The sequence below is a fragment of the Aulonocara stuartgranti genome (assembly GCF_965226115.1).
Source record: "Aulonocara stuartgranti genome assembly, chromosome: 13".
Classification (NCBI taxonomy): Eukaryota; Metazoa; Chordata; class Actinopteri; order Cichliformes; family Cichlidae; genus Aulonocara; species Aulonocara stuartgranti.
The window spans coordinates 33,352,804-33,375,956 of record NC_138949.1 but is presented as its reverse complement, the minus strand read 5'-3'; the positions used below and the strand labels follow the sequence as shown (position 1 = coordinate 33,375,956).

At 43.5% G+C, this 23,153-nt stretch overlaps 2 protein-coding genes across 3 annotated transcripts; both read left to right on the top strand.

Moving 5' to 3' along the window:
• Positions 1-380: 380 nt before the first annotated feature.
• On the top strand, positions 381-10,846 carry sult6b1 (sulfotransferase family, cytosolic, 6b, member 1). The gene is made up of 7 exons (XM_082558051.1): positions 381-815; positions 1,963-2,075; positions 7,301-7,390; positions 7,705-7,831; positions 9,411-9,505; positions 9,589-9,745; positions 9,870-10,846. The coding sequence occupies exons 1-7, from the start codon at positions 620-622 to the stop codon at positions 9,995-9,997; spliced, it is 906 nt and encodes a 301-aa protein (XP_082414177.1). The 5' UTR covers positions 381-619; the 3' UTR covers positions 9,998-10,846.
• A 1,347-nt stretch (positions 10,847-12,193) lies between these two features.
• On the top strand, positions 12,194-21,692 carry znf365 (zinc finger protein 365). Of its 2 annotated transcripts, none has more exons than XM_082557721.1 (6): positions 12,194-12,389; positions 13,200-13,861; positions 13,944-14,253; positions 14,723-14,894; positions 15,119-15,165; positions 16,377-21,692. In XM_082557721.1, exons 2-6 carry the CDS (start codon positions 13,210-13,212, stop codon positions 16,600-16,602), a joined length of 1,407 nt encoding a protein of 468 aa, XP_082413847.1. In that variant the 5' UTR covers positions 12,194-12,389; positions 13,200-13,209; the 3' UTR covers positions 16,603-21,692. The 2 variants fall into 2 exon arrangements, with proteins under 2 accessions (XP_082413847.1, XP_082413846.1); XM_082557720.1 differs by having other exon boundaries at positions 12,195-12,389; positions 15,116-15,165.
• The last annotated feature ends 1,461 nt before the right edge of the window (positions 21,693-23,153 follow it).

The window sequence follows — 23,153 nt, the reverse complement described above, 5'->3', positions numbered from 1 at the left end:
TCAGGTGTCAGGTTATGAAACCCCACAACTGGTTAGTTCTGTGCAGCAGGAGTGCAGTGATGGGCTGAGTTGGTCATAAGAGACAAATACATGACAAAAAAGACACGAATGCTTAAATGTGTTTCACTAAAGCAACAGTTTAAAAAGCTTCCTGTGCCACTCGTCATTGTCGGCTAATAGTTCACATTTAGAGGATCGCTTCAGGAAGCTGTTTACAATTCACCGACCAGAAAGGAGCACAGGAAGCTCATCTGTAACGCTTGTGTGTGTGTGTGTGTGTGTGTGTGTGTGTGTGTGTGTGTGTGTGTGTGTGTGTGTGTGTGTGTGCGTCCGTGTGAGTCAGTCTGGCACCTCCATATGGTGAACCTTGTCCAGAGATCTCCATTCAGCCTTCAGCCACGCCTCCATGAATCCAGGGTTTTCTGCATATTTGTGTGCGTGTGTGTGGAGGGGGAGGTGCTTGATGCCTCCTCCTCCTCCTCCCGTTGTTCCTACTTTACACACACACCCTTTTTCCTCTGTGTCTCAGTTCTGCTTTCTCACTTTCAGCTCCAGCAGCGTCTGCAGCTTCTCCCGAGTTTCCTTCCTCTTTGAGTCTCTGCTCCGTGCGTAAGTCAGGATGAGCGGCGAGGGACCGATGGGCCCGCTGCAGGCCAAGATGCTGAAGGCGAAGGAGATGAGCGACGAGGAGAAGGTGTACAGATACAATGGTGTGCTGTACTTGACCCTCCTGTCTCCCAAGGAGCATTTAAAGTGTCTGGAGAAGATGCAGGCCAGAGAGGACGACATCATGCTGGTGGCTTACCCCAAATGTGGTGAGTAATGCTGATCGAGTCAAAAAGATCTGTTAATGAGCTGAAGATGAGAGCCTTTCATTTAAAAACGCCAACATGTTTTTAGTCGTGTTTAAACTCCATCAGACGGTGTGACCTCTGACCTATGAGCTTTCTAGGTGCAATCCCTGAACTCTTCACTCTGCAGCAGCCAGACTCCCTCAAGAGTGCACGACAATGTGCAATCAATCATGAGCCGACTACTCAGAGATGATTTAAAAGGCGAGGAAAAGGTTCACACGCCGGATATTAATCAGAGCAGGCAAACAAATCCAACAGGGAAACCAGCTGTAAAACAAAGACAGAGAGGAGGTCAACTTTAGGGGCAGGGCAAAGATTACAACAGCGGGAAACACGTGAAACCAGGAAGTGACGAGTCTGAAATGAGAGCACAAAAAACAAACAGACGAGTATCAGGGAAAAACGGGGAAGCCGCCACAGTTGAAGTTCGGGACCTGCTCGGCTCATTTTTACTTCCTTATTTTGTTCTTAGACAGCTGTGCATGACTAACAGCTCAACACTGATCCTTTTCCTCAGACGAGCAAAGGGATACCCCTCTCTGTGACATCATGCAGATCTGAGAGTATAAAAGCTGTGTGAGCTTTAGTCTCACAGGGAAACACTGAGCTCAGCATTAGAAACATGTTTAATGTGAACATTCACCACCACTTCATATCAAATCTACCAGGTTACAGCAAAAGTTGAAACTTGTTTTCTGTTGGAGAAACTTTTTAAAGGCCGTCAGTGGATGGTAGCTGAGTCTGCCCTCTGCTGGGACCTCTTAAAAACACTCTCCTGATGACTTCATGCTCTTGGCTGCTTATTTCAGGTCATATTGAATAAAAGGTTTTAGCTCAGTTAGTAAAATGTACATTTTTGGTCATTGAAGTGTCAGAAAGGATTATCCAATATATTCTCATTGACTAACAGCTGATGATTGACAAGCCAGTGAGCGTGCGGCTCTTTGGCTAATGCTCCACCAAAGCCAGCGTCACGCAAATATAAGCAAACAGATCTGCACAGAAACGACCAAAGAGAGCACGAAAGGGTTATAGGCCTTATATCTGTGTAATCTCTGCAATGATAGCACAACCGCACGTGTGTGTGTGCGTGTGTGTGTGTGTGCAGGTTTCAACTGGATGGTCGGGGTGATAAAGAAGATCATCACAGCGGCTACAGGCGTGAAGTCGGAAAGCAAACTCCCACCGCTGATCGAGTTTCATGGACCAGAAAATTTAAAGGTTGTGTGTGTGTGTTGTATAATGTATATGAGACACTAAAAATCAGTCATTATTATTACAGTTATTGTTAGAAACCGGCCTCCTGTCTGCAGGTGTGCTGTACAGGTGAAAGGTTGAGCCGTGCAGAGCGCCTCTGTGTTTGCGTGACACACCTGCTCCTGTGCAAACACAGATACCATCTAACAGCGCGGGCGCGGCGACACGTCTGAAGCACTTGTGTGTGTGGTGCTTTTAGCTACAGTGGGGCAAAAAAGTATTTAGTCAGCCACCGATTGTGCAAGTTCCCCCACTTAAAATGATGACAGAGGTCAGTAATTTGCACCAGAGGTACACTTCAACTGTGAGAGACAGAATGTGAAAAAAAAATCCATGAATCCACATGGTAGGATTTGTAAAGAATTTATTGGTAAATTAGGGTGGAAAATAAGTATTTGGTCACCTCAAACAAGGAAAACCTCTGGCTCTCACAGACCTGTAACGTCTTCTGTAAGAAGCTTTTCTGTCCCCCACTCGTTACCTGTATGAATGGCACCTGTTTGAACTCATCATCTGTATAAAAGACACCTGTCCACAGCCTCAAACAGTCAGACTCCAAACTCCGCCATGGCCAAGACCAAAGAGCTTTCGAAGGACACCAGGAAAAGTATTGTAGACCTGCACCAGACTGGGAAGAGTGAATCTACAATAGGCAAGCAGCTTGGTGTGAAAAAATCAACTGTGGGAGCAATCATCAGAAAATGGAAGACATACAAGACCACTGATAATCTCCCTCGATCTGGGGCTCCACGCAAGATCTCATCCCGTGGGGTCAAAATGATCATGAGAACGGTGAGCAAAGATCCCAGAACCACACGGGGGGACCTGGTGAATGACCTGCAGAGAGCTGGGACCAAAGTAACAAAGGTCACCATCAGTAACGCACTACAACGGCAGGGAATCAAATCCCGCAGTGCCAGACGTGTTCCGCTGCTGAAGCCAGTGCATGTCCAGGCCCGTCTGAAGTTTGCCAGAGAGCACATGGATGATACAGCAGAGGATTGGGAGAATGTCATGTGGTCAGATGAAACCAAAGTAGAACTTTTTGGTATAAACTCAACTCGTCGTGTTTGGAGGAAGAAGAATACTGAGTTGCATCCCAAGAACACCATACCTACTGTGAAGCATGGGGGTGGAAACATCATGCTATGGGGCTGTTTTTCTGCCAAGGGGACAGGACGACTGATCCGTGTTAAGGACAGAATGAATGGGGCCATGTATCGTGAGATTTTGAGCCAAAACCTCCTTCCATCAGTGAGAACTTTGAAGATGAAATGAGGCTGGGTCTTCCAACATGACAATGATCCAAAACACACCGCCCGGGCAACAAAGGAGTGGCTCCGTAAGAAGCATTTGAAAGTCCTGGAGTGGCCTAGCCAGTCTCCAGACCTCAACCCCATAGAAAATCTGTGGCGGGAGTTGAAAGTCCGTGTTGCTCGGCGACAGCCCCAAAACATCACTGCTCTCGAGAAGATCTGCATGGAGGAATGGGCCAAAATACCAGCTACTGTGTGTGCAAACCTGGTAAAGACCTATAGTAAACGTTTGACCTCTGTTATTGCCAACAAAGGTTATGTTACAAAGTATTGAGTTGTATTTTTGTTATTGACCAAATACTTATTTTCCACCCTGATTTACCAATAAATTCTTTACAAATCCTACCATGTGGATTCATGGATTTTTTTTTCACATTCTGTCTCTCACAGTTGAAGTGTACCTCTGGTGCAAATTACTGACCTCTGTCATCATTTTAGGTGGGGGAACTTGCACAATCGGTGGCTGACTAAATACTTTTTTGCCCCACTGTATATGATAAACAGGCATGGTTTAAGAAACTGGAAGGCTTTGCTCCAGGGGAGGCACATTCACTGTCTGCAGCGTTCGTGTCTCTCAGTACAGTTTATAGCCGTTACCTTCTGATGAAAATAAAGATGTCATTCAAACCCAGAAACCACAGAAGTGCATTTTCCCCTCATGCATTTTTCTTTAATGTGAGCTCATTTTTACTGTTAGGCTCCACTACAGTGGCTTTGCATGATTCGCTTCAGAATAATCTGCATTTATATCGTACTGGGCCGACTGTGGGCTAAAACCCTAACCCAGATTACTAATTTAACAGTCTGAACACTGATGTTTGTTAAATATGCACTAAAATAAGACAATATTTCATCAGCTGCTGCTACTGGCCGAGCCTTGTTCATTCAATTTAACAATTAAAAAATATAAACATAAAGTAATTAGCAATTATTCGGACTCTCTCAGTTCTATGTGACCGGGAGAAGGCTGTCCGTTTTCTCATCGTTACAATTTTAAACCAAAACACATCAAATAAATTAAAGAAGCAGGGCTCGTTGTACTGGAACCCCGGAGCACACATTGATGAGGAGCTGTGTGGATGTTATTTTACAGCACAGTACTGACGAGGTCCCTGATCCACATCTGGATTCCTGTCAGGCTTCTCCTCAGCGTTCAGTCACTGAACGTCTGTGAGCTGCTTCAACATTTTATGAGATAAAAGGTTTAAATCAGACCCCGAGATGAAGATCACATCTATGTAAAAACAGAGCAAAATGTCTTTTCAGTCTTTGCTTTCTTCAGGAAGTTGGTTTGTCTGCTCCCATGTGGAAGTCATTTAATAGGCTGATTCCTACACAGTTCATGTTTAGAGTATGGAGGCCTTTTCCTCATTTTCTTTTGACAGCACTGATTTGATCCCAGAGTCGCCTGAGGAAGAAAAACCAGTAAAACCTGTGTTTAATAACTGCAAGTTAAAAAGTACAGTTAGATCACACGTGCCTGCCTAAAGTAGAAGAACTAATATATTTGTATGAAGTCCTATTAGGTGAAAGGTTGGATTCAAGCACGCCAACTTAACTGTAATCAAACAGTTTGTGTAGTGAATATTTTAAAAGAATAAATCCTGAAACTACGTTTAAACGTTTGTGTTTACAGCTTGACTGCAGCTGAAATCACTTCCAGGGGCCTGTTCTTCGTACCTCGCTAAGTAGGTTAGCCGGATTAGATTGTTGACGATTTCGCGTGATCCTGGATCAGTCGGTTCCCCGAAGCTCATCCGGGACTTGCTGTCATAGCAACAGAGCCGTAAGCGTAAACCTGCTCGGGAGCAGGTTCACTTTATGTAAACAGGATTAGATCGCGGCCACGCAGGTATGTCCGCTTCATTTATACGAAAGCAACAGCGATATTTTTCCACTGTTTCACCATAAATAAATATTATCAATGTAACTAAAGATAATGCAGCACTTGATCCTTTTATTGATGTCACACAGATACATACAGGTCATTTCCTAAAAAAGGGAAATGTACTATTAATCATTCTATTACATGTATGTGATTATTACAGATGTAATTCATATTTCAGAGTAGTAATTGTAAATTACTTCGTGTAATCAAGATGGGAGACCACGGCTATAAAAGCGAAGGTGGATTTGGGAAGTCTGTCGCAGTCATATCCTGTCCGTATACGCGACCAACCCATTGCGGAAGGTGCAAGATTGATAAGGAGAGTCCTCAGAATTCAGCGTATATTGCGGGACAGACAGGATCCTTTAGCTCAGCGCGACAGTGTGCTCATAGAGAGATATCAATATTCCCGTGAGGGTATTATTTACTTAACCAACTTGTTGACGAGGGGGTGCAGGACCACCACCTGTCTTTTTTTCCTCTGCCCTTTTCTTGGTTGCTGTTATGAACAAACTAACAGAGTATTACAGGCCAGTATTACCTTGCCAAGAGACGCAAAGCAATCTAAGAGATAAATATTACCATTCTGTAGAATACTCCTGTATTCCACTTTTACTTGTTCCCATGTTCTTGTGGGTCCTGTTGTGGCTCTAATGTGAAAGGGGATATAATATAACATATTATAATATAATATAATGCCATATGATATTGGACAATATAGTGTCATATGATAGATCTACCCTACCGCCTACTGGTGTTGGCCAGAGGGGCCGATGGCGCGATATGGCAGCCTGGCTACAACCGTAGCTGCCTCCACCAGTGTGTGAATGTGGGAGTGAATGAATAGTGGTATCGTAAAGCGCTTTGGGTGCCTTGGAAAGCGCTATATAAACCCAATCCATTATTATTATTATTATTAAATTACCTACGAGTTTGATTTGTCAGCAACTTTCTGCCAGCCCTCTCTCCTTGCTTTTGCAGCCTTTGCAGTGTTCTCTTGCGTTTTAATTAAACTCTGAAACTCCTGAAATCCCTCACTCAAGAGTTCTTGCTCTGCTGCCGGAAAATACCGAGCACGCCCCTTGGACATTTTCGCCGACCAATCAGCGGGTTGCCGATCAATGTTTCTACTATCGATGCGTAGCCCCTTTTACGACACCCAGTGATGTCACATTCCTGCGTCCAGCTGTAGTAATCGTCAACAGCAGGTGTGTTCGGGGAACCGGATTAGCGAGCTCACGGTTAGCGCGATGATTTGATCTTGGATGTGTCATTTGATCTTGGATGTAGTAAGCGACGTACGAAGAACGGGCCCCAGGTGTGACGTAATCATGTGAAGCAGCTGCTTTGTTTGTTCCTGTTTGGATTCACAGCATTTTCCTCATAATTTTCCAAAATTTAAATTCGGTTTAGCTGGAAATAAATCAAAGATACTTAAAAAATAAAAAAATAAAAAAATAAATTTGTATTTATGTAGCACCTTTCAAGACAGAATCACAAAGTGCTGCACATAAGATTATAGCAGTCAACAAAGTCAACAGAGTTCAGCATTTTTGTGGTTTGACTCTGGGAAAAGCAGCCGATTGGCTCACTGAGGAGCAGATGTGATTCCCTGAAGGTGCTTTTTCACTTCCTGTTTGAAAGAAAAGGCACATCTGGACGTGTTGCAGCTGTTCAGTCACAAACGTGCAGACAGTAATTCATCGTGAGTCGAACCCTGTAGCATTACAACCCTGACAAATTACAGCACAGGAAGCAAAATCCTTAAAAGCAAAGTCTGGAAATTCTGCAAATTTGCTTTAAGCAGACTGAATCGACCCAGAGAATGTGAAGCTGCAGACCTTTGGTACACTGGGTTCCTGAAAAGCCACACCCTGGGCCAAAGTGTTTGCACAAGCAACGCCTTCCCTGCTTTCACCACAACAAGACTCTAAGTGCATGTCACAAAATGTTGGGTAAATATGGTATGTTTTGTCCACCCTCAGAACATGGAAGAAGCTCCTTCTCCAAGACTTCTGGGGGCTCACCTTCACCCCGACAACATTCCTGCTTCCTTCTACGAAAAGAAGACTAAGGTGAGTTTCACGAGCTCTGCAGGAGACGTTCAGCTGCATACTGCTGCCACAAGCATCTGTGTAAAACTCAAGCTCTCATTCCCACAACGAACTGCAGCTTTTCCAAATGTAACCCCAGGATTTAGATGCTTGGTTGATGACAGTGGAAACTCTGTAAGAAAAAGAACAGACCGACGCATGGACCCTGCTTTGAGGAAAAATGTGGCCAATGTTCAGAGTAGTTGTAACTGTTGTTCCCGTCTTTCTGTTCTTGTATCCTTTCTCTCGTCTCTCCAGGTCAATAAAATCTCATTTGTGTGGTTTTTCTTGCACAGATTCTGGTGGTCTTCAGAAACCCGAAAGACACAATGGTCTCCTTCTATCATTTCTCCAACAGCAACCCAGCGCTCCCATCCGCAAAGTCCTGGGACACCTTTTACTCCCAGTTCATGAGTGGAGAAGGTGAGCAAACAAACCGAGCATAATACTTATTAATGTGAGGAACGCTGGACACACTGTGGTCCAAACCTTGTCCATAAAAATACCAGCTTTTGTTTCACTCTTTGATTTGGCTTCATAATCCTGAGCCTTGCTGCACTTGTGGCCTCACAAACAGCACATAGTGCTGACTCAGCAGGGTCACGGTGGAAATGTTGGATTGGTCCAAGTGGGGCAAAGAGCTGCTGTGGCCCCACTTAGTGAGTTTGCTATGAAGCACTGCAATAAAACAGTTAGTTTAGTTGCTTATCAGGCCTGGACTGAGCACAGAGAGATGCTTGTCAGAGTATAATAAACACAGATACCATAACCTGTAAGTAAGAGATTTATAATGTCTATTAAAAGAGAAAAAGTACAGAAGAAATACTCGGTCCAAGACTGTGAGTTTCTGTGATTCTGAAATTGGATTTAAAAAGAGCAAAAATTATTTAAAATAAATTCTTCTGACTGTAAAGAAAACTATCAACGAGTGGCACAGAAGTTACTGCCAAGAGTGTATTAAAAAAAGGCCTTGGTTAGCTTGAGACACCAGAGATTATTCCATCAGGTTTATCACTAGACAGTACTTGGTTTGCTAAAATTACTCAGCTTTAGGTGTGAAAAACGATTTAGTCAAAGGAGCTTGGAAAGAAAAGCGTCTGGACTTCTTTAAGTTGCTTGAAGACGTTTCACCTCTCATCCAAGAAGCTTCTTCAGTTCTAAGGTCAAATGGTGGAGAGTCCCAGATTTAAACCTAGTGGGAGTTTCCCCCCACAGAGGGACAAAAGGACCCCTGATGATCCTCTAATCGCCTGAGCCAAGGTGTGAAAACGGGTGTGGGTCACAATCAGCCAAGGGTGAGCTCATTGTGAAACCTGGCCCCACCCTGTCGTGTGATTTCCTGAGGTCAGATGGCCCAGGATGTGAGTGGGCGACTGGGGACCATGACCCTCGTGGGGGCACTCCCATAGGCCTTAAAATCTGGGACTCTCCACCAGTTGCTTTTATAACTGAAGAAGCTTCTTGGATGACGCTTTTCTTTCCGAGCTCCTCAGACTACGATGACTGAGAACCTTCACAGACATAAAAACTATTTAGTTTAGCTTTGGATGCTAAAAATATCTTGGTCAAATTTAGGCGTTAAGAATGGGTTAAGCAATAATTTGGTTACCTTTAGGTCCTAAAAATTACTTCAGAGCTTCTGAAAAAACTGTTTCTGAAGCATTAGAATGAATGAGATTATTGATTTGGAAATCAAGCCATCGTCAATACTGGGAAGAACCCTGACAATATGTTTTTGTGAAAAAATGACTTCATAGATTCAAATCGTTTTTGATTAATTCATTTGAACCTAGACCTGGAAATTACACGTCTCAAATTGAGATATTCTGATATGATATATATAATTTATTCAGATTAAAAAAATCTATAAAATTTGATATTAAATCTGAAGACTAGAATTACAGAAGTATTTCTAACTAAGCATGGGAAAGAGTGGCTTCGATTTTGGGGGCCATCTTCTGACCTGGTGATTCATTAATTTTTTGTCATTGTTTGTGTGTAGTTCCCTGGGGGTCTTACTTTGACCACGCCTTAGGTTGGGAGAAGAAGATGGACGACCCCAATGTCATGGTCGTTACATATGAAGAGCTGAAACAGGTAAAGCTGCATTTGACATAGAACAGTTAGACACCGCAGGGGTTTGTGGTAATGTGCGGTAATGATTCTTCTGTTTCCCGTAGGACCTGAGCGAGAACATCCGTAGGATCTCCAGCTTCTACGGCTTCAGCCTGACAGAGGCTCAGGTGCAGCAGATCGCAGATGCGAGCACCTTCAAAGCCATGAAGGAAAGCTCCAGCAGCTCCCACGGCAATATGGGGAATGTCTTCTTCAGGAAAGGTGCCCAGAAAGTAGCCTAGAAAACGAGAAATGCATACTGTGATACTTAGCCAACATCTTATCAATCCTCAGGTGGAATCCAAATGCAGCTGTTTCACTTTGTGATGTTTGTGTCCCTGCAAAGGTGAGGTTGGAGACTGGAAGAACCATTTCACACCAGAGCAGAGCCGAGAGATGGACGAGGTCTTCAACAAACGTCTGGCAGGAACAAAGATAGGAGCCAAACTTAACTATCAAGCACACTGTCAGTAGGAGGAAGACACAGGAGAGCTTTGGGAAAAGGCATCTTTATGTGGGTTTACCTTTAATATTGTTAAACTTAAATTAGTGGATGAGGCTCAGTTCACAGCCAAAGACCCACTGTTAAAATCTCAAGTAAAACAAGCAGAAAAAAAGGGATAGAAAGAGGGAAAACCGATCTCATGATTCAAGCATTTTAACCCCAATATGCAAATGTAGTTTCAACCGAAGTCTGATTGTGTTGTGATTAGAACCTATTCTGCTCATTTCCAGCTCCATATTTCTATCCTTGGACTGGAGTAACTTTGCATTATTCACAGCACCAGTATTCAAGCAATATATGCACCACCCACTTCTCAATTTGAACATCAGATGGGGGTGGGGCTCCTGTGCCTCAGATGACCTCTTTTTGACATCATACAGATCCAAGAGTAGAAAAAACTGTCACAAACTGAGTGTTTATAGCAGTCTGCAACCGGAGCTTTTGACTGACAGGGATTATTGTATCTCATTATTTAAAACTCTGGTCAAGTTTAATATGAACATCCATCATTAGACCAGGAAATAAGGAAAACTAACTCAAACTAAAACCGCTTTTTGTTTCCTTTAAATCACATAAAGTAGATAAAGTGAGAGATGTTTGGTGTACTCCTGATGATTCAAATCAAATGAGCACACTCGTTCGAACGGCAGCTACCTGGAACCATGATGGTGCAGTTCAGGAAACACTCCTGTGGCTGATTCTGTGGCAACCAAACAATACTGTAAAACAGTCACATTTTGAGTTACATGTACATTACTACAAACAGCACATCGCTGGAAGATATCATTGCAATAAACAATAGATCTCTTTTGTCTTGACTCTGTCGGGTTTTTTATGATGAAACAATTTTAAAGTTTACTCTCGGGGGACATCTGAATGTTTTGAGGAAGTTGGATGACTTTAATCTTAAATCTCAAAAGTTTAGCTTTTCAATCTTAATTTAAGGTACAGTCAGTACTTTTTCTGGCTATTTTGTCTTTTTTTTAAAAGCATACTGTATCCATAAATGTCCATGGAACAGTGTGTAATTAAATTATCCAACAAACTGTTCATTTTTGTATTTCCTGATCTTTTGCTAAGTGATGATATTATTCAAATATGTTCAAATGTAATTTGTATGAAAAGTATTTCTTAAACAAACTGTAGTAGAAATATACAGCCAGCTGTGGCTGGTAAGGGATAAAATCTGATGGTAATGTTTTTTATCTATGGCTGACAAAACCCTGTTTGTCCTATAACAGCCACCATAGCTGGAATAATACACTTAAATTGGGAGAAGTAAGAAAACAGAATTCAGCTGATTGCAACCTGCAATCTACTGACATCTAGTGGTGAAAAATTCTACATACTGAACCTTTAAGCTGTTTGTTTAATGTTGTGTTGAAAGTAACTGCTGTTACAAAGGAATTTTCCACTTTTGAGATAAACAAAGTATCTAAAAAGAAATAAAAATGATATCTATCCCCAGAAGTTAAGATATTGTGTTACAGTAGCCAAAACGAAGCTAATAAAATAGCTTCATATAAAATGTTATAAAATAATAAAAAGCTATTTTTGTAAAAAATAAAAGATTGCTCGAAATGGTACAAATAAAACATAACAAAAAGTAAAAATAAGTAACATTTTAAATAAGACAGATTCAATGCTTTTTCTTTTTGGTCATTCTTACACATGTATTCACATGAAACGAACATTTGCACCCAAGTCCAGCGAGACCTGAAAACCAAAAAGAGTGAAGACACAAAAGCAACAGAACAGAAAACACATTTACAGTCTTATTTAGTATACATAAGAAAATCTTTTATTATTATTATTATTATAAACAAGAAAATGTTCAGGCAGAGAGTGAACATTTCAGAGGCTCCAGAGCAGTGCCAGAGTTCAACAGTCTTACAACTTGCTGGAAAAAGTTCCCAGTTGTTCATGCACCGATTACTGCACTAGTTTTCACAGTGCATGTCAGTCTCATTGTTGGTGGTGATGCATCGCCATCCCAGCTTTCAGGTTTTTCCTGAGCAGTCATATGACAGCAGTAAAAGTAAAAAAAAGAGGAAAACTTCTAATAAATACGTTTAAAACGGAAAAAGAAAGAAAGAATAAAAACCTTGAATATGAATAAATGAACAAAACCAACAGTTTCGCCCGCACCCTGGACGGAAGTGACGCATTTGATCTTATTTTGAAACGTTTTCCCGGATGTGGCTGGTCAGCGGCGCTGCTAGCTTGCTGTCTGGTCCTATGTGTCCTGAATGAATGACATCATGCAGGCTGCTGTTTGCGTCGGGCTGCGAGCGGACTCCTTCAGACAGTAACGGGTCATCTGGGAGTGTCATCTGAAGGCAGCCGTTAAAGCTGCGCGCGGTAAGAGAGTTTAAATCCTTCCGCCGTGATTCAGCGATTGTTTCGGTCTCTGCTAACCCGCTTGGCTAGGCTAGGCTAGCAGCTGCAGCCAGGTAAAGCTAACGGTGCAGCTTTGTGATAACGACAGGTACCTGTTGTTCAGACTCGGGATCAAACAGACTCTGAGGGGGAACCGAGGGGGAAGTCCTCTCCGTTTGTGTTCAGCCGGTCCGAGCTCACTTAAAATCACATATTTTCGGTCTATATTAACTACAAACACAATAATCCTCCAAGGTAACAGAAACTTAACATTAGCCCAGGTGTACATGACTATGTATATGTGTTTAAAACCCCCAAAACAAAACAAATAAGCTGTGTAAAATGAGGCTTTCATCGCCCATAATAATCTTTTTTGTCTTTTTATTGTAAAAAAGAAATGCACTGCACATTTAAATAAATTAAATAACTGAATTGAAACGAGGATGTGATGTTGCACTGTGTCTTTGTGGATCTACAGAAACCATATGATAGACTGTCAAGTATGTGAAGGTGGTGCAGGATATGTATGAGGTGGGGTGTGTGAAGGGCTGACAGGTGGGTTTACATCAGGGGTCTGATCTGAGCCCCTTGTTGTCTGCAGTGGTGATGGACAGATGAGGTCAGGCAGGGTTATCTCTAGACACCCTAAAGGTTACCAAGTTTGTGTCTGCTGTAAAGTTGGACATTCTAACCTGGGAGTCTATGGAGTGGGTGTTTGAGCTAATGCAGCTTTTGTAGTCAGTAAATTAGGGTCTTCAGTCTTTCAGCACTAATCCCCTCCGTACTTCTCAGGTGTAAGGTGATGCAGCAGAAGTTGTGTTCCCGAGGTTCTGGATCCTTCCTTTTAGAGAGGAACGGCCAGGCCTGCGGCGCAATTGTGGACACTGTCACTCCCTGTGACCTCCCCTTCCGCTGTCCCCGCTGTGGCGAGCAAGAGCGTTTCCACAGTTTGGCTTCCCTCCGCGCTCACCTCGAGTACCGCCACTCGTATCGCTCACCAGACATGGTCACTGAAGGGTTCAGCATTACCGGGAAGCTCCCCGACCCGCTGACGGCAGCTATCCCGTGGCACGACATGAGCCTCCCGACGCGTAGGGGGCAGCAAAGTACAGGGAGGCCACCTCATGTCCGCTCTCTCAGCGACAGCAGAGACAGCGGATACCTCCACTCATATGGGTCTGCGAGGAGGCGCACCCAGAGCGTTGGGGTAGGGACGCAGGCGGAGGAGGAGGAGGACGAGGAAATCGATGTGGGGACAGAAGACGAAGATGTGGAAGAAGACGAGGAGGATGAGGACGATGAGGGTGAAGAGAGAAGTGGAAGCAGAAATGAGGAGGATTTGAAAACTTCCTCAAAAAAGTCAGACCATCACCACATCAACCACCATCACATACTGTTCCCCCCACTTGGCCCTCCACCGGACCCAGATCTGGACCTGGATCTGGATCTGACTGGTGGGTTTCTGGAGCAGAGTGTTGCAGTATCAGAATACATCTGTTTTTTGCAGTAACGTCTCGTCTTGTTTGCACCTACCAGAGCATAACTCCTACTCCGGTTTGGAGACGGCAGCAGCCTCGGCTGCAGTGCGGCAGCGGCTGGCCAGCATTCTGAGGGCGGCCGATAGCACCATGCAGCGCCGGCTGGCCAGGGTGAGCACCGAGCTGGCTCATACCGACACGGAGCTCCTGTGTGAGCGTGCTCACTCACAGCATCTGGCCCAGGAGAGGCAGGAAGTTGCAGACAAGGAGAGGTCGCTTAGCCGACAGGTGGATGTGGCTGTGATGGTTATTGCCGCGTTGAGGGAGCAGCTCAACGCCTCAGAGAATGAGCTGGAGCGGCGAGAGAGGTGAGGCGGGCAGGATCTCACTGATGTGGTCTGGAGCAGCGGTCCCCAACCCCCGGGCCACGGACCGGAGTCGTTTGGTACTGGGCTGCGAGAGTTGAGGTTCGGGGGTGAAATTTATGTTTTCAGGGATTTATTCTTTTGTTTGTTAAGAATAAATCTTCATTTTTTTTGGTACCAGTACTGGTTTTATTTTGTTGTATTTATGCGCGACACCTTAAACGCCGGTCCGTTAAAATATTGTCGACCATAAAACGGTCCGTGGCGCAAAAAAGGTTGGGGACCGCTGGTCTGGAGGATGTGCCAGGTGGATGGTGCTGGACTCCAGGGTTGCTCCTTGTCTCTGATCCTGTTTATGATATTCATGGACAGGATCTGAAGGTGCAGCCCGTTATTTCCCTTTTGCCTCTCTTGCATAGCTGGGGGTGAATGGTATATTTAAGTTATGAATTGGGTGATTTTTGCTTTGCAGGGAAGTGTTAACCATCCAGAAGTTTCTGGAGGCGGCGGTTCGCCAGGAGACGTGCGGCAAAGTTCGAATCCAGCATTTCATCGAGAATCTGCTGAGACGTATCGCTCTGGCCGAGAGGCTGGTGGAGTATTACCAGGTCAACGGTAGTCCGCCACAGTGCAACCACTACAAGGTACTGTCTTTGGTTGTTTTTATTCATTCATTTATTTATTCTAGTTGTTTTGTAAGTCTTTGTGTTTCTTTATGTCATTTTATGTTTGTTTTTTCAGCTGCTTTTAAATAACTTTTACACTGACAGACTGAATTGATCCTGACTTTTCCAGTTATGATGTTTTAATGTGGTGGGTTATTGCTCTGATGAAGGCCTGATTCTTGTGATTTTTATGACCTCAGCAGCACCAGCAGAAAACTGATAACGGCCCTCACAGAATAACTAAGAGCAGGTGAGTCCATCGTTACTTTGAATAAACAGTATTAGCAAATTTTCAGACTGAAATCAAGGAGAAATATTAAAGTGTTAACTGGACACAAACAGGTTGAACCTTATACTTATATTATTAAATACTGCTAAAAAATGTAGGATTTAAAATCGTATTAAACTCTGGCCGCCCTTCTCTGAGCCTGGTTCTACTGGAGGTTTCTTCCTGTTAAAAAAGAGTTTTTCCTTCCCACTGTCACCAAGTGTTTTCTCATACAGGTTTGTCTGATTGTTGCGGTTTTCTCTGTATAATTACATCATAAAGTGCCCTCAGGTGACTGTTGTTGTGAATTTGTGCTATATAAATAAAGTAGATTTGAATCCATATTTGTTCCTCTGAAAGTGCAGCATTACAGCAGCTGTTTCCTTTTCCTCTTGGCTTTTTATTGCAAATCATTTGAATTTGAGCTGAGAGGGAGGAAAGTCGTCAATAACCGATGGGGTGTAGGTGTAAAAAGGTTTGTTGCTCAGCAGGAACTGGCCTCTGACAGAGCAGGTAATCTGCTGCTGTTGGTCTAAATCAAAGTCAAAATCATCCAGGAGCTTTCTCGTGTCATCTGTCGGGTTTCTCTGTGGTGTTCTCATGTTTAATTCATGGCTCGACATGGGATGCTTTGTGCTTTCGCTCAGTGACTGCAGAGGGATTACCAAACTCTCTCTGTGTGCGCTCAGGTCAGATGCTGTTTATCTTCAAAGGTTCTTGTTGAACTTTGTTCGTCGTGTGAGACCAGCTGTTCGGTCCAGCGTGTCCGTAAAAACCGACTAATGTTGCACAGCAGGTTCTGTCTGTTTTTGCAGTTAGATGGAAGTTTGTCATTTTTGAAAGTTTTCATGTCTTACCTGATCGGGTTACTCTTGTGTCTTCGATGTAAAGTTGCTGAACATAAAAGGATGTTTGGTGCATTTTTCTTTCTTGTTTCGTGTCAAACTCATAAGGATTTGTTGAGCTTAAAGAGATCATCGGTGATGCAGGTGAAAAGGCAGCATTTGAGGTGCTGATGGTCTCCAGGCTGGACACCAACCAGGGACAGTTCTGGTTTATCATCAGTGTGACTGGCTACCCGCTCCTACTGTGTAAAATGTAATTGAGGCGTGAGTGTTTCCATCATATGAAGTTAAAATGACAGCTTCCTTCTCTTGTTTGTTTGTTCGTTCATGTCTGAGTTTCGTCTCCAGGTCAGCAGGAGGTCAGCTGTCCTCGTCTGATCTCGCTGACAGCAGAACTCAGTCCTCGTCCCAGTTCGGCGGACGTCCTCCGTTCTCCAAACCAGGCGGAGACCGAGATCGGGAGCGGGAACACCGGGAGCGCCTAGCTCAGTCATCCCGGCTGTTCTGCCGGCCTGAACACAGAGACGACATCTGGAACCATCAGCGGCGCCGGTCCGCTGGGTACGAGGACTAGACCAGCAGAGAAAGACCAGAGGGAGGGGTGTCAGGGGGCAAGACTTTATCACACGGTGACTTCATTCCAGTACGTTAACCTATGGAAAAGTAGCTCCCATCAACATCAGACTTCTTTTACACCACTTCTCATCTTAAAGCTGGATTTGTTAGTCTGACTCCCAGGAGTCCAAAAGTTAAGTATTCAAATACTAAACAGTAATAAATTTGACATGAATATTTTTGTCATTGCAAATTTAGACCAAATTTTCTAAAATGATTTTAAAAAGGATTTTTTGTATCTGGCAGATTATTTAAAAATATTTAATTATTTATACTTTAGTGCTTCTCCTCCTGAAAACTCCATAAATGACCCGTGGTCTCTAATAATAATGGAGGGAAAACTATATATAAAAGATGGACGTAGCTTCCAGGTCTGAGAAGTGGTGCCAGTGTGGAAGTGCCTTAAACCTGCATTCTTTCTAATGGCCAGCAGGGGGCGGAGTCTGATGACAAGAAGAAGGCTATGTCACCATTAAAGGTTCTGCTTACTTGGTTTTTGACCCAGTGCATCCAGCTTTTACATAAAATCTATTGGATAAAATAATTCTGAAGATGATAACAGATTATCATGGCTGCTTCCTCCGAACAGGGTTTACAACATAAAGCAATAACAAATATGACTCCATGAGCTCTTTGCATCAGACACATTCCACTTTTAATTGATTGCTGTAATTTTGGTACTTTTCCATAGATTATTAAACTGGAGTGGAAGTGTAAACTGTTACACTTGGTTCTTTTTCCTTTGGATGTATGACTGGGTAAACCTTCGATATTGAAACATAGAACTGAATTCTGTCTGTTAAGTATAATAGTTCATTTTATCTTCAGGTACAAAGGTGTGCTTTCTATTCGTCTGTTGATTTATGATTTAATGCCCGTCTGATCACAGAATTTGAATTTGACGCCTGATGACACGTCCTCTCCTCTGGTCAGACCTTCACATCCTGGCCTGGTTCGCTCGAAAACTCCTGATCAGTCAAGTTATCGTGTCTCTGCCTGTGCTTTCTAAGCCAAATCATCACCCGGGACCATCTCGATAGTTTAAGATTTGTTTAGTCTGTTATTGTTCAATCACATCTTAACAGCCCATCACGAGTGAAACTTTGGCTTTCTGCTGAAGGAGGAGGTACAAGGAGCTAAATTCTTACTATTCCAAGAGAAATCCTGGGTCCTTGCCTTTGCATGGTGCACCCAACTCTACTGTCTATCCTTTCTAGCATTGACTGTTTTGGGCTGTGCCCAACTGGTTCCATGTTTCAAGGCTGCTTCAAAGGTCTGGTTTAAATCCTTTTCCGCTCATAGTCTGGGCTATTCCTCTCCAAGGGAGGATCCTGGTATGTAAAGGGTTTGCATAGCCACAGTCCTTTTTCTTTGCTTGATGGAACCAAATTCAGTGCCATTGTAGTCGTGGCTATTTCAGGTGATACCCAACTGCAGCTCTTTCGGGCTCCACCCATCACCATTACCCCTGGTTTGGCTTTGATAGCTTCTGGGCAACGTTTATCACTTCTAGTTGTCAGTTTTTATTGAGGTTACTCAGAAAAGAAAACCAAACACACCCGGGACCTGTTCGCCTTGGAAAACTCTAGCAGGGTTTTTTTCTCAAACAGTGATGTTCCCAGGATCACAGAGGCACACAGCCCTCTTCACCAGCATAATGAGGTGATTCTTCAGTGAACGTATCTGGGAAAATGTATATCTGAGAATCCCATTCCCGAGTAAAGTGATAATAAGACTGAGGGTGATGTGGTTGATTGCAGTAAGCTGTTGATGACCACCAGTTTAGTTTGTACAAAGAGGAATCGGCTGAGGTGGTTTGAGCAATTAGGATGGTCCTGTAACACAGGACCCACACACACGACTGGGTTGTGCTTGAACTGTCCTTTATTGAGCATACAACGTCTTTCTTTCTGCGGTTTTTGGCACCAGCCTCGGACACGCTCTGAGTGAAGTTGATTTTCAGTAACGCCTCCTTGTCAGCACTGATTTGGTTTTTAAAGCACAGGCACAAGTTCGATGATGCCAGACCCGGGTCAAATCTGTTCAGCATGTAGCTGAGAGGAGTTTCCTTCGAAGATCGATCTGCTTTTGATGCATAGAGAGGAAAGATGACAACAGGTGATAAGTAAACATGGAGGAAACCGCTTCCTTCTACACTACTCAAATAAGGACGAAATGTTGCAGAAATGGGCGATGATATTTTAGCGGTGGGTTTGATGTGGTGCTGACACGCTGCCGCCACCATCTCGACTCCACCCCACTGGACTCTGGGTGTGGACACTTGTTGGAGTAAAATGATCTGTAGCTGCTCGGTTGCCTGTCTCTTATCATAACACCGAGGGCAGGGCAAAATGTGGGACCTCGATATCGTGTTCTGAGTCATTACTGCGACGTCTGTAGATGATGTCACATGTCCTAGACGATGACGCCCATTGCTAAGATGTTTTAACTTCACTTCTAAGGAGCTGTCATGCTATCCATCGGTGAGAAACTTACCGACCTGCTGCCAAAGCAGGATTTCATCAGTGGTGTGGCGGACTTAGAAAAACTAAAACAGCACAACTTTTTGGACGGTTTGTCCCATTTCAGACAATCTGAACTGAAAAAAGACCCGAAGGCTTGTTGGCGTAGCCGACGCCCTTTAGTGGAGACGATTGAAAATAGTCCCCAACAAGTGCAGATGCATTTGGAGAGGCTTGCTTTTTTGAATATAGCTGTCCAGGTACATGAAGGAGCGCTTTGGCCCAGGTCTGGAGGACGCCACACACTTAACGAATGTATGAGTTAATTTATAGCTCACAGTGAAGCGACGCCGTGCTTCAAGTCCCGACGTTTCGGGCTTTAGCTCGCGCTCCTTCACGTCTAAACGGGTGGAGATTCTCCAATCACACACGAATGACGTCGCGTCAGCGCTTTCATCCAAAGTGACTTAACAGTGCCGTGAATGCGTACAGTCCATTTGCAGTATTCTTAACGACTCACGACGGCTTGTTTAACAGAATCATTCCTCGATCCGTTTACATTTCTGCACTCATCTAATGTTAGAATGTAAATGTAAAAAAGGCAGTATTTGGTGTAAACTGTATCTTTGCTGTCGTCGGTTTAGGTTTTGTTGATGGTGTTGATATTTTATATACAGAGCTGTTACATGTCATCAAGTGGAGGTGGTGGTCCTACAGTACTATAACTTGACAGGACTTTTGTATGACTTGCAAATAGAAATCATTTTATGTCTAACAGGGTGCAGGTTCTGGAAACATTTCAGTATTTCCTAAATTATGTCATGCAAATTCATCTTGGAAATATGTAATTATGGAAGCATATTACCCTGCTGCTGCTGAGGCGCTACAGCATGAAATCTGTATTATCTATTATTCTCTCTTTCTTTCCAGTTAGTCGGTGTGAATTTGACTTTCGATTGACCTTGTCAGATCTTCGAGAATTGAGCTTCCAGGCACCCTTTTTGAATTTCAGATTTACTAGAATATATTTAAAGCCAATTATATGTTTGTGTTTTCATTGGAATCAAACTGAGATGTGAGACGTTTGGTAGTAATGTAGAGTATATCTTTGATATTAATGTCCTGTGGTCAAAAATTGGATTCGTGTCCCTGAAACGGTATTCTTGAATTTCGCCGCTTGGAGAAACCTGATGCTGATAGGTTTGGATAAACCGACCACTGAGCACTGCTGTTGTTGACATAAAAACCCCGTCTCTTGATGGGCATTAAGCTTAGAATCGGGGAGTGATCCAAACCATCCAGCACCACACTAATGACTAACCTCATGTTGTGGACGGATCTTCTCAGATGTTCTCTCGGCTGAAGTTTGCCTCATTTTTTTAGCATCTTTTTCCTGCCGTAAGTTGCCATCTGTCTCTGGCCATCGGAGACCTTCATCATGAACAGTTCAACGTCATCCTCTGTATGCCATCTGGTAATGTGTTCATATCCTGGTAGAAGCTTGCTGTATGGTGTCTGGCAGGTCTCTGGATATGAAACATAACGGTATTCTTGGGAGACATTACGGCTTTGTAGCTCATGATTTGCTGCTGTACGGTCATGTGACAGTCAATAAGTGGTTTTTCACTCCCGTTGGTAAACATTCAGTGGCTCTGTGCACGTGCGGTTCCTCCACCTACAAGTTGCTGAATTTCATGAAGTTTCTCGAGGTTTCTGGCGACTTCCTCTTCCTGTGTGGATGCCACTTTACTCTGCCGGTCAGGGATGACGTACCAGCTTTAAGTTTTGGGTTTTTTTATTCAGACAACAGCAGATCTCTTGGAAGTGTGTGGGCGTTGGGTTCGACTCTGAACTGCTTCCTGTTTTGTATTTGGAAAATGGAAGAAGATGCATGAAGCAGCCCTACTACTACTACCACTACTACTACTACATATGTAGCTATTGTGTTACTGTGAAAGCATGCTTCATATGTAGCAAAAAAATCCTATAAAATACTGTTATCTTGTACTACCATGTGTACTTTTGTAGCAGAGCGAGGTCTATTTTAATGGTATTTGAAGGAGAGTTGCACTAAACCATCCAAGAGAGCTTCGCTTGGCACTGTTGGATGTCTTTCGATGGGAAGAGGGATGTATAACGGACAATCAGCAGGGTTCGTGCACAGGTTTGAAAGAGTTTTGAAATGTTTGGGGTGATCGATGTGCAAGAGGCGGTTCAAGTGTGCAAGAAAAGAAAAGTATTGTACCTGATGTATTGTTTGTTTGAATATGACTCTCTGCCTTTCTTGCAGTAAGGTGGTAGAGGTGACGTTAGCTTTTCTGTTTGCGTAAAACTTCTAGCAGCAGCGTTCTGTTTGATATTCTTGATTTCTCAACTTTTGTCCGTAGGGATTTCATTTGCATAAGTAATCTCTAGGTTTGTGCCTTCACTCAAGAACTCTGTACTCTGTAAAAAAACAAACTTAAAAAAAAAAACACTGTGCAAAAATGCAATACTGTGAAGATCTGGAACACTTTATGTTGAATCCCGTCGGTCGGTATGTGTGATAGCCATCGAAGATTAAAGAACAAATATGACGCCAAGACGAGATCTGCTGTTTTGTCTGTTTTTCTTTTATAAAAGATCATTCAACAGAAGTCTTAAAAAGGGGGTCAGTTTCATGCTTCATGTTCATGCTGTGCAAGTTTAATGAGTGATTAATGACATAATGAAGTTATTGCTACATTAGAAGTGATAATGATGAATGAGCCCCTCGATACGAGGAGACAACATTTCTAGAACATTTAAAAAAAGCAGCGAGGGGTGCATTACCAACCGCTGGCTGTTTGTGGTACGCCTGCAGGTTTATGACCTCCCACTGTGCAAGTTCTTCCTCACCAAACAAGCCTGTATGAGCCTCGCTTTGTCACGGCCATGATGTCGCAGAGATGTTGGAAGCATTAAATTGTCCAAAGTTTATTGCAAAACTAACCCATTAATATTAAGACGACTCGTGTCATGAAGCTCCTGAAACACAGATTTTGTGCTGATGTTAAAGCCGGAGGAGTTCTGCAGCTGCGGAGTTACTGAGTCAGCCAGGGTTGGTCACTTTTACGCACCTCAGCAATCGGTGACCTCACTCTGTAACTCTAGTCTGACACTTACTGGCTGAGCTGCTGTACTTCAGCTTTGCAACTGAACCACTTACAGCGTATCAGGGAGGAAATTCGTTGAGCTGACTTATTGCAGCTGTGGACCATGGTGCACCTGTGGCAATGGGACTGGGAACACCTGCATTCAAAGATTATGAGGTGTGACCTAATAACAGTGTACCTGCGAAAAGAAGAGGTAAGTGCAAAGCTAGCATGGCCTACAGATCCCCAACATCCAGATGCACACATTCAGAATAAATTTCAAGCAAGCCTGAAAACGCTGGGAAAAGATGAAAACAAGCAGATTTGTGTGTTTTTGAATGTAACGTTTCCAACATGAAAGTCTTCTGACTGTTGGAAAACTTCTCCCAAGTCTCTGTTCGAGTTAACCAAAGTAACCGACCTGTAGTTATCCAACTGTTTTATGGTAGTACTCGTATCTGGCCACTTGGTGTCACTCTTCTCACATAAATACAGGTGTGGCACCTTCGCTACTTCTTTGGTTGCTATTCTTGCATTTCCCAGAATGCCTTCTGTGAATGTTCAGGCTGTTATCCTCGCAGTAGATGACGGGAGACGTTTCTAAACCTCTGTCACGCCCGCTCATCGTTGCGTTACAGGTTATGTCCTGTAAACACCATAATCATTACAAACTGCTTAGAAACAGGCGACTCATACGTGCAGCAGAGTCACAGAAATGAAACGAGAGAGTGGCGTAAAGTCTGTAAACAGGTTTAATGTCTTTACGGTGTTTTGTTAGGAATAAGTCAAGATTCCTTCATTAAAAACAAGCCCAGGGGTTCTGAACCTATGGCCCGAGGGCCAGAATTGGACCGCTAAGAGTCCAGCCCGGCCCACTGCGTGGCTCTGGAAGGGAGGGCACAGATTTTAAAATAAGTGGTAGTAAAATACTTTCA

Bases quoted from the DNA above. Each gene is read 5' to 3' on its own strand.
- sult6b1 (XM_082558051.1), top strand. From the start codon at position 620: ATGAGCGGCGAGGGACCGATGGGCCCGCTGCAGGCCAAGATGCTGAAG. The intron at 2,076-7,300 runs GTTGTGTGTGTG...GTCCACCCTCAG, and splicing joins ATGGACCAGAAAATTTAAAG to AACATGGAAGAAGCTCCTTC. The intron at 7,391-7,704 runs GTGAGTTTCACG...TTTCTTGCACAG, and splicing joins TCTACGAAAAGAAGACTAAG to ATTCTGGTGGTCTTCAGAAA.
- znf365 (XM_082557720.1), top strand. From the start codon at position 13,210: ATGCAGCAGAAGTTGTGTTCCCGAGGTTCTGGATCCTTCCTTTTAGAG. The intron at 13,862-13,943 runs GTGGGTTTCTGG...TGCACCTACCAG, and splicing joins CCTGGATCTGGATCTGACTG to AGCATAACTCCTACTCCGGT. The intron at 14,895-15,115 runs GTACTGTCTTTG...TTATGACCTCAG, and splicing joins CACAGTGCAACCACTACAAG to CAGCACCAGCAGAAAACTGA.